General features: G+C 38.8%; 2 protein-coding genes across 4 annotated transcripts in view; both read left to right on the top strand.

The window, feature by feature from the left end:
- Window positions 1-17,068, top strand: part of itpr2 (inositol 1,4,5-trisphosphate receptor, type 2) — a 1,448,083-nt gene that overhangs the window by 1,272,151 nt on the left and 158,864 nt on the right. The gene's annotated exons all lie outside the window — the stretch shown is intronic.
- The window catches only part of LOC114662175 (prelamin-A/C-like), a 264,345-nt gene that overhangs the window by 241,033 nt on the left and 6,244 nt on the right, over window positions 1-17,068 (top strand). For 2 of the 3 annotated variants that reach the window (XM_051930054.1, XM_051930050.1), the window contains exon 17: window positions 10,699-10,872. The exons of the other annotated variant lie outside the window; for it this stretch is intronic. In XM_051930054.1, coding sequence (XP_051786014.1) covers window positions 10,699-10,848 — 150 coding nt within the window. In that variant the 3' untranslated portion in view covers window positions 10,849-10,872. The remainder of the gene's footprint in view (window positions 1-10,698; window positions 10,873-17,068) is intronic. 3 annotated transcript variants of the gene reach the window in all.

Consider the following 17,068-nt stretch of genomic DNA (forward strand, 5'->3'; position numbering starts at 1 on the left):
AGGTGCCTGGGAAAGGAATAAAAATCCTTTATTTTGGGACTCTTTGTGATGCCCACTTAAGGGTAATATGTGTATGTGTATATATATATTTGCAGCTGGAGATCCACAAAGGGAGAAAAATGAATCACGTATTATAAAGTAGTTTTTATTCCTGAGCTTTCAGCCCCTGCCAGGCGTCCTCATCAGAGGATAATGCTTAGACTTACAAGAATCAAAGGCAATATATAACAAGAATTAAGTTTGAGGTATTGGGTGTAAAGTCTTATATATATATATATATATATATATATATATATATATATATATATATATATATATATATATACACACACACACACACACACACACACACACACACACTGTTTGTTATATTATAGTATTGGCTGTTCAGCAACCTTGCAACTTGTAGGTAGAAACTGGCACTGAACCTACTGGTACGAGGGCCAATGGTCCTGTGTGGTTTGTCAGAATGTTTTGTAAGAATGTGAAAAGGATGGCTTGTGTCTTTAATAATCCAGTTTACCTGTCTATAAATGTCCTAAACAGAAGTCAGTGCCAGTCGTATTCCGTGCCACCTTCATCACATCCTGCAGTGCTTTATGTTTTTGAGCCGAGCAGGTGCCATACTAGTGATACAGCCACTGTGCACCTGTAAAAAGTAAAATTAACTCCGGTTAGTCACCAAAAACCAAATTAGGTTTGACTAAAAAAGCCTTATTGATAACTGAGTTACACATTTCGTTAAATCCATTCCTTAATCCACTTTCATTTTGTTAACATATACAGTATCCTGCAACTGTGAGTAAGACAGTTGAGAAGAAATAGAGCATGGGAGGGAGTGAAGGGGAGTGCAGTCTGCCATAGGCAACGGTTGCAACGGCACCTCAAATTCCCACAGGGTTGTATGGGAATTATTATTCTTCGGCACAGCATTGTGGTATAGATAGATAGATAGATAGATAGATAGATAGATAGATAGATAGATAGATAGATAGATAGATAGATAGATAGATAGATAGATAGATAGATAGATAGATAGATAGATAGAAATTAAAATTTTACAGAAGCTCAAAAATATATATATATATATATATATATACACTCCAAACACATATGAACTATTGGCTTAAATAAGACATCAGTTTAAGCCCAAACATTGTATTTATAAGTACAATAGAGTTAAAAAGTAACTGAGACTTCAATGAGGATAAATGAAACTAAGGACAACTTGACCTCACTAAGTAAATTTAAGTTATATCAGCTAAACACACATCAGTGTGAGAGCATTTAATCTTTTTAGCAAATATTTTTAGACTTCACCTCTGCCATTTATCTTTCTAATATTCTCTTTGGAATTAAATAATGCTAAGGGTTACACATTTATATGGTTTTTATTATCAGGATGTGTTTTCTGAAAAGTCCTTGCTCTCTGCCCTGGTTGGTAATATAAATTTAATTAAAAAGAGATTAGAGATTGAAATTGATATATATCATTATTTATGTTTCCTCTGAATAAAATTTATCCAAGCCTATCTTTATTTAATAAGAACAGAGTAAAAATAAAACTTAGAGAGCTAGGTTTATTTGACCATTGCCAGTGCTGACAGAATGGCAGTTAGGTTCTAATATATCGTAATGCTCTTTTGGGGGGGGGGGGGCGTTGCTTTTTATACAATTCCACACTCTTGGTCCAGTCTCAACAGGGTGTTGTATACTGTACATATACTGTTTGGACTACTTTGGATCCCACAATTTTGACCCTGGGGTACCTTTTCCATTTTACTACAGTGAGTTTTAAGGACAGGGCATCTTCCCAGATTCTGACCCCTTAAATTCATTTAATTTATTTCAGGGCTTAAAATCTGGAAAAAGGGTCTCTCCTGTATTTGAGAAAAATAATTTGTCTGGGAAAAATATTTTGAATTTTATCAGTATTTATTCATACTGTATATTCAAAACGTTTCTTTGATGCATGATTATTTTGTGTAATAAATCTTTTGATTTTGGAAAGTGACACATTGTTGTTTGTCTCTGGGAGGGCATGCTTTAAGAAACACCATTTATAGAAGTTAGACAGTTTTTCCTTAGACTTACGGCAGGTGCTGCTGCAACTTCTAGAGTAAATGTAGAAACTCACTGTACTGTTTTTATTATTATTATTATTAAAAATGGTTGTGCAGTGGTTAATATTGTACTCTGCACACTGGGGCTCTCCTCCTATATGTCAAAGATATTCAAGTTAGAATAATTAACAGTTTTAATTCAGCTCTGCATGAGTGTGAACATGGGACCACCTGATGCTGCCAGGATAGGCTCCAGCCCCTGCAAAGCTGAAATGGAAAAGGCAGATAAAGAAGAATTATTTAATACAGTATTGTTATCCATTTATCCATCCACCTTGTGAACACCCATGTTTCATTACAGTTTGGAGGACACAGAGCCTTGTCTTGGAAGCATAACTGTAAGTTAAAGTAGCTTTGCCCACTTTTGATACTTGCAGTGCAGCTCCAGACATGAGCCTCAGTCTTTGATTGCACCCTCTTGTCAAACTCCCACCTCAGTCAATATGAAGTTCCTTTGTAAGCCAAAGGACAAATCTACCTGGGGCAGGCCTCTAATGCCAGATGCATTTCTGGGCCTCTCCATCTGATGAGGTAGTATCAATTACAATCAAACCACACTCTTGTAAGTTGATCCCATTTTCTCAGGCTTCACTAGCTAAAAATGAGAGTGACCAAAACTTATCTCTGCAGACCTTGATTAAGGACTCGTTTATACTTCACACTCAGAACACGTACGCGCACGCATCATGGCTGCCACGTGTTCCCAGTGTTCATTTGACGCATCCTCTGAGCAGGTCCTCAGATATTAACGCGACACATGCATGAGTTGCAGTACCAGCAAAAAGTTGGGAGGCACAGTGTGATAAAAGTCAGAACATGACATCAGAGTCTCTGTTTACTATCTACATGTGACAGAAAGCCACTATGAGGATCCTAGTAGGTTCGATGTGCGTGCTTCGATGTTTGATGAATGGTTTGATGTGGTGAAGCAAGATGCCGACATACAGATGCATTTGTGGTGCTTTTATATTCAAGCGTTGCATATTCCCGATCGTAATGACACGATACGTTTTAAAAGTCTCACATACCGTCTTTTTTTTTCTAGGGCTTCCTCCTGACCTGACAGCTGTGGCAAACAGCAATAGATCGCCACACTGAGCACATTAAATGTTTGATATTCCAACTCTCTGCACATTTAGAATCCTTAGATTTATACTTGATATCACTTTCATGATGAAATACATTAAAGTATGTATGTTACATTTTACAGATAAATCATTAATTTTGTTTAAATAATGAATACTGTTAATAATTACACACATGTAGGTGACACAGTGGCGGAGCGTTAGCACTGCTGTCTTGTAGGGAGTCACGTTGCTGGTATTCTCTGCCTGGAGTTTGCGTGTTTTCCTGCTGGTTTTCCACAGTGTGCTCCGGTTTCCTTCCAAAGATATGCAGACTTGGTGACACTAAAATAACGCTAGTGTATGTGAGTGCTTGTATTCACCTTGCGATGAGCTGATGCCCTGTCCAGGAATTGTTTCTGCCTCATGCCCAATGCTAGCTGGAATGGACACATCCCTGGATTGATGGATTTAATCATTAAACATCCTTTTCAGAGATATTGCATTAAGGTATCATTGGAATTTAATGAATGTTTCAGGCAATTCATAACACAGCGAAGCCAGACCTGTTCTCACCATGATGATATCTCGAACTGCCACCTGGTGGATTCCCCCAGATTTATGTAAAGTACGCATGCAAGTATAAACAGAAAAATGCTTGCATAGCAGTAGCGTCCACTGGAGCATGCGTTATGTCACGTGAAGTATAAACCCAGCCTAACAGGTCTCCAGTTAACAACCAAAAGGTTGGAATTATGGGTATGAAAGAGACCAATAAAAAACTTTCTTTACAATCCAGTGTCAGCAATAGCTCCCTGCTGCCATGGTCCTTACTCATTCTTGAGGGATGTTAACAGTTTCTCTGACAGCAGCACATATTTTTAAAGAATCAGCACATATTTTTATTAGGGGCATGTTATGGTCAAATCATTTTCCTAATACTATACGGTAAATTTCAGACTGAAGCCTACAGTTTATTTCACATTTCTGCAGATTCATTTTTTCCAAGATTAATCCTCTAGCAAATCTTGCTTGAAGTTGAGATAAAGTTAGACAGAATGTGTAGATCAAGATTTCGGGAATTGTTTAAAGATGTACTATAGACTCCTTTTATTCTAACTGGAAATCTGTTCTTCCATTGGCTGAATTTTTGCAAAGTCCTAGAAATTTGATTCTGTTCATCTGGACAAAGTTTTTAAGTGGGAGAAATATTTCGAGACTTATCCAAGTCTCTTCCTCTGGATAAGTCTCGAAATATTTCTCCCACTTAAAAACTTTGTCCAGATGAACAGAATCAAATTTCTAGGATTTCCTTACCTGGATTATTGAGCATGCATCGAGACAATTTTTGCAAAGCATTTCACATAATTCAGCTCTTAAGATGTACCAATTTTTTGTATTTACAGTATATGGTGTGGCACCCGGCTGGGGTTCATGCCCGGCCGGGATGCCCAGGAGGAACGGAGGAGGGCTTGTGGCTCCTCTAGACCACGAGGGGGCGACCGCCCTGGTTGCTTTGGGGGTCACAGGTACAGAGCTTGGCACCCCGATGCCTTGGGGACCCTGGACTTCCGGGTGTGGTGGAAGCGCTGGGGGGAAGAAAAGAGGGGACACCTGGAGTGCTTCCAGGTACGCAGCCGGCACTTCCGCCACACTGGGGAGTGCCGGTGGAAGATTGCCAGGGAGCACCTGGAGCACATCCAGGTGTGTATAAAAGGGGCCGCCTCCCTTCAGACGGAGACAAGAGTCGGGTGGAAGTTGGATGATGTCGGGAGGAAGGCAAGGAATTGGCCTGAAGAGATAAAAGGCATTGTTGTGTGGCCAGGACTTTGGGGTTTGTGGTACACTTAAGAACTTTGTAAATATGTATAATAAACGTGTGTTGGGTGAAATGAGCGTGTCTGCCTGTCTGTGTCCGAGGCAGTCTCCACAATGGCGTCCCATCTGGGATGCCATTGTGGAGACTGGCTCGGACACAGACAGGCAGACACGCTCATGTCACCCAACACACGTTTATTTACAATACCTATTATTTACAAATGTCCATAAGTGCCACAAACCCCAATCTTCTCCAAAGTCCAGGCCAACCACTCTGCCTCTTCGGACTGCCTCCTTCTCTCTTTCTTGCACCTTGTCCTGCTTCCACCCAACTCCAGCCTCGAATGAAGGGAGGCGGCCCCTTTTATCTATACCCGGATGTGTTCCAGGTGTGCACCAGCAATCCCGCGGACACGCCCCAGTGTGGCGGAAATGCCGGCTGTCCTCCCGGAAGCACTCCGGGTGTTCCCTCTCTTCTTCCCCCCAGCACTTCCTGGTGTGGCGGAAGTACTGGAGTCCAGGGTCCTTCAGGCAGGGGGACGCCCCCTGGCGGTGACCACAGGCCCCTACAGGGTTGGGCTTCCAAGCTCTGTACCCGTGGCCCCCAATACAACCAGGGCGGACACCACCTCGCGGTCTGGAGGAGGAATGAGCCCTCCTCCTGTCTTCCTGGGCGTCCCGGCCGGGCATGAGCCTCCTCCGGGTGCCACAATGGGTATAAACCACTTTGTCTATTCCTAGTCTGACTGAGTATCCTTCCTAGTTAAGGGATGGTTGGAGACTAGTCAAGGGTAACCTGTCAACAATGGAGTCTTTGATAAACGGTTCCTGGACCAAAAATGTAAACAAGCTCATGAATATAAAGTTGGGCCGAAGGTGTAGCTCACTATGCAGGACATCCACTTCAGGTTTGCATCCCACAAACTAACTCCAAAACACATTGGTTCATATACTATTGTGAATGTCGGAGTGCCAGTTGTGTATGATGTAAGAAAGCTGTGCCTTCACATTTTAAAAATCCCACTTTCCCCCTTCTATTGAAGTGGAGGATAAGCAAGAAGACAAAATACAAAAAAAATCTGCATTTGTTCCATTGTGGTTTTAGGATGTTTAGTTCACTGGTGTGGTTATGTTCTTGAGGATCAGTCGTGGGCTCATTTACTACATTGTGTTTATTTCAACAATCTGGAAAACCTAACAGGATGAGGGCTTTTACATGGAGGGCTTTGTGACAATTTGGGCTTTTTTGAACATGTAGAATCTAATTCTGCACTTTATTTGTATGCACAATGTGGTATTATTTTTATCATCATTTTTCTGACGCTATTACACTATTTAGTTTGTTTTTTTTTTTTGCAAATATGGGTACCACTGTTTTGAATATTTTTTTACTTGCTGCAGCCATAGTTTTTGACGATGGCTCCCTATTGCTAGTACATCCGTGCCCATGACACAGTTATATAAAATTGAGACACCAGTCAAATAATATAACAACAAAGTGGCACTGCACAAAAATTAATTCAGATTCATATCATATCCCAGATTCATAACAAATCCATAATTGTGCTGTCTTCATATTAGAAAGAGAGAGAGAAAGCCAATTAAGAACATTAGAACGTTACAACAATCTAGACTAGAACAGGCCATTCTTCCCAACAAAGCTCATCAGTCCTCTCCACTTAATTCTTCTCAATTAATTACCTTGGTAGCTTATTCCAAGTGTCTATGGTTCTCTATGTAAAGAAAAACTTCCTAATATTTATGTGAAATTTACCCTTAACAAGTTTCCAACTGTGTCCCCGTGTTCTTGATGAACACATTTTAAAATAACAGTCTCAATCCACTGTACTAATTCCCTTCATAATTTTAAATGTTTTAGTCATATCCCCTCTTAATCTGATTTTGCTTAAACTGAAAAAGCTCAGCTATTTTAATCTTTTTTCATAATTCATACCCTGTTGCCCTGGAATCAGCTCTTCTCTGGACCTTTTCTAGTGCTGTTATGTCCTTTTTGAAACCTGGAGACCAGAACTGCACACAGTACTCCAGATGAGGCCTCACCAGTACGTTATAAAGGTTGAGCATAACCTCCTTGGACTTTTACTCTACACATCGTGTTATATAACCTAACATTTTGTTTGACTTCTTAATGGCTTCTGAACACTGTCTGGAAGTTGATAATTGATGAGTCGACAACGACTCCTAAATCTTTCTCATAAGGTGTACTTTTGATTTTCAGATTTCCCATTGTGTATACAAACCCAACATTTTTACTTTTTATGTGTAATACTTTACATTTACTGACATTAAATTTCATCTGCCACAAATCTACTCAAGCCTGTATGCTGTCAAAGTTTTTCTGTAATGATTCAGTGGATTCCAGATCATCTGCCAATCCACCTGTCTTGGCATCATCTGCAAACTGAACCAGCTTGTTACCTATATTTTTATCCAAATCATTTATATACAGTGGAACCTCGAGATACGATCACCTCCGTATACGAGAAATTCAAAATACGAGGAAAATATGAGCGAAAAATTCAGATCTAAATGCGAGCATTGGCTCGCGTAATGAGCCACGAGCCAGGCTGTGGGTATAGCTCGTGGCTTAGCAAGGGGGCGTGGTAGCAGTTGCGAGCCGCGATCTGCGGTGTCTGCGTTTCTCACTTAAGTGCACAGGTGGGAAACTGCCCACATCCATGATTGTTCCTGTGGCTGATGGGCTGCAGCTGCCATGTCCTCCCCGCATATATAGAGAAGCGTGAGCCGGTTAAGGGGGAGAAAAAGTAAAAGAAAAGAGAGAGAGAGAGAGAGCGCGAGCAGGCAGGAAGTCGGTGCGGGAGAGCGAGTGAGTGCAGGCTCGCGTGTAGCTGAACAGACGAGCCAAACAGCTGAAGCAGGACGGTGTAGAGAAGGTCAGCTGCATTAAGAGTGTCTCGCCTGTTGCAGAGCCCGCAGGTGAGACGCTAACAGAGAAGAAACACCGGGGATTGTCATCTTGTGTATTTTAAACCTCCACTTCACAACTGTTTTAAGGATTATTTATTTAAAGATTTATTGAATGCTCTACTGCACTTTAGACACCTGTTTTGATTCTTTTAATAATCAGTTATATTATTTACCAGTGTTATTTATTAAAGGTAGACTACAGTATATATAATTTATCAGTGTTATTTGTTAGGAAAATTGATTTTTATGTTAATATATTTGGGGTGCAGAACGGATTAACTGCATTTCCATTTTTTTCAATGGGGAAGTTTGTTCTAGATACGAGAAATTCGCTATACAAGCTCAGTGCTGGAACGAATTAAACTCGTATCTAGAGGTTCCACTGTATATTAAAAATAGCAGTTGCCCTAGCACTGACCCCAGTGGAATACCACTCTCAACATCAGCTAATTCTGATAAGGATCCTTGCACCATCATCCTCTGCTTCCTGCGTCTGAGCCAATTCTGCACCCATCTAAAAACATCACAGTGAACCCCCCCCCCCCCCCTTTTAGTTTGATGACCTACCTCTCATGTGACACCGTATGACATGCTTTCTGAAAATCAAGAACCCGGAACCTTCAGGTTATAAGGCAGCAGCTCACCATTCAAGAATACATGTAAACTCCCTGTCGATTGATATTTGAGCTTGAGTTGTTAACTCATTGACAGTCACATGTAAATCAAATGCTTTTTTTATTCTTTGGTTATATTCTTGAATAAAAGCATACGTGTTTATCTGATATTTGGACTAAAGTCTTCACACATTATACACTTCTCGGCATTATTAACATAACATGAAAAAAGTTTCTGCTTTAGGTATGTGTTCAGAATTTCTTGCATTTCCTTTCATCCTACACTTACCCAGATCTTTGTAGACACGGAACACACATGAAATGCATGTATTCCAAATAACGATATACTGTATTATTTACCCTATACAACTCCAGGCACCTCACCTCACACCTGGCTTGAGCTGGGAGAGCTGAGCTCCATCAAGTTCGAGAGATGTGGCAGCAGGCTGCTTGCTGCTTATGCTGGTCGACATATTTACAAAACAAAAGATGCTGATGGAGAGGTGCAAAGGGATTTAAGGTGGGCCGGGATTGCGAGTTTTTTCGTAGACTTCAGGAATTCTGGTGTTAATGCTGGCACCTGAATATGTACAGCTGAGCGCTTCTCTTTATACCACTTTGAAGTCAGCCACTGCCTTTCTTTTTTTCTCCACTAAGGAATCTTTGTTTCTGTTACTTATAACTATTCGTCGATATGACTCCGGCTATTTTCTTACAGAAATGCCGGTGTCAGCTACTGCTATTTACTGCCCTGTCTTGCTGACACTAGTGTGAATAAAAATAACAAGTACAAATGACAAGTAATTTTTCTAAATTCACCCCCAAACACCCAGCTGCTTTTGCTCCTGGGTGGGAGAAAAAAAAAGCAAGAAACCTTTCTAAATGGAAAAAAAGTTTTAAAAATTCCCACACAGCTCCTTCAGCAGCAACCAAAACACAAGTTTTTAGGAGCAAAATGTATTTTTTCATTAACTTTCACACCACATAAAACAACAAGTCCCAGCTGCTTTGCTTAGTACGTTTCCTCGTCCAATTAAGCTTAAATGCATGTTTTGTAATGTTTGTTTATTGTCCTTTGTCTAGATTTACAGTACATGCATATATCCTTCTTCTACAATCCTTATGTTATTTGTTAAAGAATTATGTATTGCCAACAATATGAAAATGTAGACACTACAATTGCGAATTGTATTGTAGGCCTACAATTGTATTGTACCGTAGGCTCCCAAAATGGAGAAAATGAAAAGAAGGTATGTGCTCTTTTGCAATTTTATGATGTTCATCTTGTTCAAATATGCAACAGACATTAATTTGCCTTATTGTGAATTGTCTATGTTTAGGATGCAGGAGGAAAAATGAGCATAAGGAGAAAATCTGCACAAATACAGAAATAAATGTGAACTCTACACCAAAAGTAAATAGGAACAGAAACTTACCCATGTCTCTGGAATTATGAGACAGCAACACAAATCAATGCAATACCATGCCATCATTCATCTATCAATTCTTCCATTCAGTTATTTCTCAAACCCTGTCAATTCAGGTCAGGATTATGGGGAGTCAGGGCCTATCCTGGGCAGGACACAACTCTGAGTAGGACGCTTGTCTATCACAGCGCTCATTCACGCAAATAGAATATCTCCACTAATTCATGCAGAGCCCAAATAGTCACTATGTCACATAAGGCCCATATTTGGTTGTTCTCTTACCTGCTAAAGGATGTGTCTATAATTCTAAATTGTGCGTATAAAATGTTGGAATGTAAATCCTTTCTCTTAGAAAATAAGGACAAATTTTGATTAAATAAGGCATTCCTTATGAAAGTGTGACATTTAAGTAACTGCAATAGTGATTCATTTGCTTCTGCATATGGTTTTTATTTTCATAATGGATGCATGTGAACAGACCGTACCACAGAATATTAGCTGTGTTTACGCCAGTTGTGTCAGATCACACCTCAATCAGTTTTTGTGATCCCTTCCTTGTCTCCAATACCAAAATCTGTAGAAGTCAGATATAATTATTTCTGTGTACCTCCAATCATCTTCCTAGCATTATTGCCTAGCCTGGTTTGTACACAAAGGGAAACAAACTCATTGGAGTTATAATACTTCTCTTGTTTTATCACAGGCTGGGCAGCCCACCCAGACAGATCAGTCCCAATGGGCCTTCCTCTCCCCACGCAAGCGGCATAAAGCACATCTTCAACATCTCCAATCTCAGATCAACATGTCCTTCCAGCCCCCGATGCCTCGCCCACCACCAGTGGCGTCATGGTGATGAGTAAATATTATTTAGCTTTAGGTCAGATTAAATTTATTCTTTTTGTTGCACTCATGGTGGCTTTTGACATACTAGAATAAATCTTTTGAGGAAGTTGTCATCCAAAAAAAAAAAATCTGTAAATGTCAATGATGTTCATGTAGAATTTCTTCAAAGATAAAAAAATACTGTATGAGAGTAATATTAATGTAAAATAGCTTCACTTAATCATTATTATTTCATTATTATAATTATAAGTGTACTTCAGAAAAGTCTGTGAATTTGTGTGTTGCTGTCAAGGAATTTTTTGAAGGAGCTTGCTGAAGCTTTGCCACATTGCAATTCTTAGTTTGCTGGCTTGGTACACTGCATTGTTGTCCTTTCTGTCATACCAAGCCATGAATATGGCATTGATTCTGTCAGTTTGTTCCAAAGAAGTGTTAAGTGATTTTTCGAACCTGATTTTGCACTCAGAATTTGGACTAAGCTTTGCCTCAACAAACTGTATAAAAATGAGTAGAGAAACATAGTCAGACAAAAGAATACAGGATGATACAAGAATACAGAATGATGGATCCAGAACAATCAGTATCATCACAGTGTTATGACTAATAAGAAGCAAGGAACTATGGCCATTGTTCTTACTAAGGGACGAGTAAAGATAAGGGAACTACAAGAGGTTTCCGATTAGCAGGTGAAGATGAAAGACATAATCCCTAGCTAGCTATGAGCTCAGCCCTCTTTTCTGAAAGCACTGAAAAGCTTGTAAACCTTTCTCTTCAGCTTACTAAGAAGCAGGAGACTAAACTAAGAAGTAAATAGTTAAATAATGAAAATGCCTCTGATACAAACAAAAAACATTTTGAAAAACAAAGCAAACATTTGGAAGAATCCTTACTTTATTAAGAACATTTAGTGGCTGTAAATGTATATATACATATACATATATATATATATATACTGCCACTTTTATTTACAGTCTTTTAACTACTTACTGTATCTGGATCATTTCTTACAGTAGGCTGGTGTATCATTTTGCTCCATGTGAATGAGTTCTGGGTAAAGTAACATCAGAAAACTGAATAACAGATTTGAACTAGCAAAATTAGTTCCAGTGCTGACCTGACATGGAGAAGTGATCTGAAAATGAATTGAATGATGTACAGTTAATTGAAATGGATTACGAACTTCTCAAGAAATGGTTAAAGAGTCTTTATCTGAAATTTCTCTAACTGCTTTCTACCAAATTGTTTGATTTATTAATAATCTATGTAAATATTTGTTTACTTCTTACAAATGGGGAGCATCTAATAAATAAAGTGCTACTTGTATTGTCCATGAAACACGTGTGTTGTTATTGTAATGTTGTTGAGTTTCTGATAGTTAGCCAAAGCATAAATAAATTCAATTTGCTACACATCTTGGACAAAATAACTTACTTATTCTAATTTCTTGATTTCCTGTTTCTAAACTCGAATTTTGATTTAACTACATATCCATTCATTTTCTATACCTGCATCATCCTTAGTCGGGTCATGGGGAGACTGAAGTCTAGCCTATGAAACTTAAAAAAGCTGTGCATTAAAGTCTGGGTCACACTGGAACGTATGAGTACTTTTTTTACTGTGTAGTGAGTAATATTTTATTATTATTATTATTAATTTTCTAAACTGAAACTAACTTGCGTTTAACAGGCTCACATATGAACAACAGTAGATATGCAACTCGTGCTGTTGACGTATTGATTTATTGGAATGGAAGTCTCTTATTTATAATTGGATAGAAAGGAAGCATTAAGAGGAACATCATGGAGGCAGAAAACCCTTCTACCCTTATATCAGATCATTCTCAAATTTATTTAATCCACTATAATAAGGATCACAGAGAGCTGGGGCATATGCTGGCAGCACTGGTCACAAGGCAGGAATCAGCCATGGACAGAAGGTTCACACATGCACACTAGGGATGTACCCAGAGGAAAACCATCACAGCCTCTCCGACAACAACTGGGTGCTGGATTCTAACCCAGGACATTGGATCTACTGTGCTTCCCCGCTGCCTGGGAAATGTTTACTGCAAATAACTTGAAATTCTTGAACTAATCTCAAATGCCATAAAAAACAAAGTGCACACTGTTGGCTAAATTACATTTAAAAGCTGACAGACTAGCAATGGGTCACCAAAAGTGCTGCAGGGAACAGAGTAACAGTGATGCCATTGAGAAGCAGCAGGAGACCAGGACTATTCCTCTGGTCCAGCAGGTACAGCAAACTGTTCCCAGCAGAGAAAGGTCTGACTCAGTTTCTCATTTATGAGAGCAGGCCACTTGGAATTCTCCATGCAGGCCTGGCACTTTTCAATGCAGATCATGGCTCTGGGGTACAATAGCTTCAGGGCTTTTTGACTTTGCAGTCTCTGATTGTAGAAGTGATTTTAGAAATTGTGAAACAATTTAATTGTGCTACAAAATAAAAGAGGGAATTGCACACCAAATACATTTCAGTTTCTCAAATCAACAACCTTAAAAGAAAAATTCAGATTCACTCTACCTAACATAGATCTTTGATTGTATCCTGATAACTGTAGTTACGGCTTATGCTCATTTCAACATGGAAACATTTTGAGCCATTATTCTATTAGAAATTGTGTTTTAGTACAAATTAAAGGTTTCAAAGCAGGGACTGCTCTTTTCAGTTCATGCCACACTATTTTGAAGGTGCCTGGACTTTTACAATTTCTTCTTCATCTTATATTTTTGGAAAAATTATCTTGTTGCATGACTCAGTTATTATTTAGCGTCAGCTGATGACAACTATATAATTCTTTTGTATAGAGCAGAGCTCCTGAACTAGTGGGCCTTACCTCTACCCCAATTGCCCAAAAGGGAGGAGGTTGCTTGTTCCTCATGTATTTCCTTGCATTTTCTAGAATTTGCCTATTTTCCCTCGACATTGTGAAGATATAATTGATTAGATGAGTGGCAAGTCTAAAGTGGCTTGTATAAGTTAATGTTGTTATGTGAAAGAATGCTCCTTGTGGTACAATGCCATCACATTCAACTTTAGTTCTTGCCTTGCACCTGCTGTGGCCAAGACAGGCTATAACTTTTCAAGAGAGTGAAATGGAGTCAGCAGAAAAAATGAAATCAAAGATGGATGGATGGCTGCATAGACCAAATAAAACTTCTCTTCGCGGATACCTCTAATATCCTAATGAGATGTGGGTGAGCAGTATGGTCTGGTGGCTAAGGCCCTGGACTGTAAAGTCACATGAAGAAAATATTCTCTATTGATTGTTTGTGGATTGTTTGCACCCTTTATGTTTGCACTTTTTGTAAGATGTTTGATTTTTCACAGTCCTTTCTTTAATCACGTAATAAACATTAGAATATAAAAACTTGACAAAGGAGAGGGAATCGTTCCATTTATCATTTAGCATTTATCGTTTGGTTAGCCAATAGCTAAATTGTATTAATATTCCATCTACCTAAATTTCTGAAAATCATTGGAGTTTTTACTTCGTGATTCATTTACTTTTAATTCCCACTATCATTTGTGTGATAATATTCTTCCTATCTTGTATCTTAAATGCAAATCCTGATAATTTTCAATACTGTCTTTGTATGTATGATTCACTGTAAAGAATAAAATAGAAGAGTTAAATTAGTTTTGGGCCCTTCACACATGAAATACTAATATCTGCAGACCTGGTGCAAGTTTTCTAATTGTGTTGAAATAAATTAAAACATTATAAACTTTTGTTAACCATCTTTTGGCAGTCACTTGAAATGGGAGAAGCTCTTGATTATTGAAAAACTACAAATATAATTCTCATCCACAACAAGGGAAACAAAGTGGATCCCAAAAATTAAAAATCAATAAACTCTAAATTTATTCTGTGAAATTAGGAAAGATATAATTGGAAATACATTAAAAGACTATGTATATTAAAATAATATAATAAATAACAGCCAGTTTGGGTTTAATTCTGAAACTACATGCAATGAGTGTCAGAAGTAACTTGTAACAGTGAATCTCAAGAGATGTTGGAGACAAAGTTTATAAATAAGAGAAGAGGAAAGGTCTCTGCGTCAATGAGATCATAATTGGAGTCCCTTTGACTATCACTTGTGTTTAATACTTTTTTTATCAAGTGATATACAGCTAACACAAAAGATACCCACTAACCTCTTAGTTTCTTATCTAGTTGGGGTGTAGGAAGAGGTGTAAACACCAGCTATACAACCATTTCTTATAACCACTTACCTGCCTCACTGCCCTTGCTGCGCCCTGTGTATTTTACCCTGAACACCTCTATGGCAGGCTGTTTGCTGACTCAGCTGTCTTTACTTTCAAACCTTTATATCAACTCAGTTTAGCACCAGTAGAGGACTTCACAAAGTAAAGAACTTCGCCTAGTGCCATTAAGGGACTGAAGTTAGACAAAGAATGAACAATGTAACCTCTTGGCCCACTAGTAGTAGTTTAACATAGAGAGTTGCTTTACGTTTTCACTCACAGACTAATTATTTGTATTAAAACTAATAACAGCAAGTACAGAGTGACACATGGAATCATACAACCTGTGTGGGTTAAATCTTTATGCAGTCCCATTAACAACAGCAAGACATTGGTGAACATCCCCAGTGGCTCCTTTTCTTGGTTGAAGATTACCGTATATACCCGCAGATAACGTCCCTTGTGGATAAGCTGGGACTTGATTTTATCGTATAATTTCTGGTATTTTATAATGTCGGTCGTATAAGTTGAATGTGGAAAACACACGCTATTGGTCCAAGAGATTATGATATGCTAACGCCCACCTGAGAGAGTAACCACGGAGCACAATGCCTTTATTTTCTATGTGGGTGTGGCAATGCGCTGTATCAGCACGTGCTCCTAACCTCACTCTCTCTCTGTTGTGCCTACGTGACCACACGGTAATACTCAAACTATTTTGAAGCAACGTTTGCACTGATTTGTGTTTTTTGTATCTCACACCCTCATACACCTTTATCGTAAGAGCATCCCTTATCTACGATGGAATGTTCGATCAGAAGAAAATATGAAGATGGTTTTAAATTAAACATCGTTGAAATAGTGAAAGAAATCAGTAACTGCGCTGCTGTAACAAAATTCGATGTGTCTGAGAAACTGATTTGAGATTGGAGGAGGCAAGAAAATGTAAAAAATAAATGAATTGTTGCATTTTTGAACAGGCGTATAAGTTATGGTCTGATTTTGTGATCGATTTTTCGGGTTTGAAGACCTGACTTATTCGTGAGTATATACGCTATGTCTTCTCAATCACAAATTAAGAAAAAGATTTTTTTCCCAAGGAACACACCAGGCTCTCTGAAAGTGTCATTTTTTTATGGCAGCAGCTTCTCCTCCCTTCTTGCTAATAACCATGTAAAATAAGTTTCCCTGGCTTACTCAGCAGCAGATTCTGCTGGCATACTAACATTTTACAGTTTCTCAGAACACATTGAAAGTATGTACAATAACAAAAGTAAGAAAATGTTACAAACATCATTATCACTCAAGCTCTTAAATAGCAAACTCATCCAACACCCATCTCAAGTTAACTTCCCTGAGACTTGAAAGTCATCAATAAACTAACTATGCAAAACACTCTGAATTCCTGCTTTGCATTCCAACTCTTCCAGCTTAAATTGAACCCATGTTCAGCTTGTGTGAAGACTCAGGCTAAAGGTCTAGCTGAAAAGAGAAAGATAATGAGGAGGCAGCAACAATAATTCAAAAAGCCCTGGACAATGGGGTAAACACTTGGAAAATTCAGTTTAAAGTAGAAATGTGCCACATGTAGGCAGATGGTACAGTAACAACAAATACAAGACAGGTGACACTGTCTTACAGGAAGGAACCTTTCATAATAATAATAATTCCTTACATTTATACAGCACTTTAATCATTACTCAAAGTGTTTTTTCATAGTGAGTCGGGAGCTACTTCACCCAATACTAATGTATAGCATCCACTTGGGTGATGCAATGGCAGCCATTTTTGCACCTGTACACTCAACACACATGAGCTATTAGGTGGTGAAGTGGAGAAGAGATAGCCAATTACAGACAGAATGACTGAGCCATACAGGGATATTTTGCCTGGACATCAGGATACACCCTGCACTTTACAACAGATGCCCAGGGATCTTTTTTATCCCACAGAGAGTCAGGACCTTACGTTTATGTGACGGTGCCATTTTTACAGCACAG

The sequence above is a fragment of the Erpetoichthys calabaricus genome, chromosome 1, assembly GCF_900747795.2.
Source record: "Erpetoichthys calabaricus chromosome 1, fErpCal1.3, whole genome shotgun sequence".
NCBI lineage: Eukaryota > Metazoa > Chordata > Cladistia > Polypteriformes > Polypteridae > Erpetoichthys > Erpetoichthys calabaricus.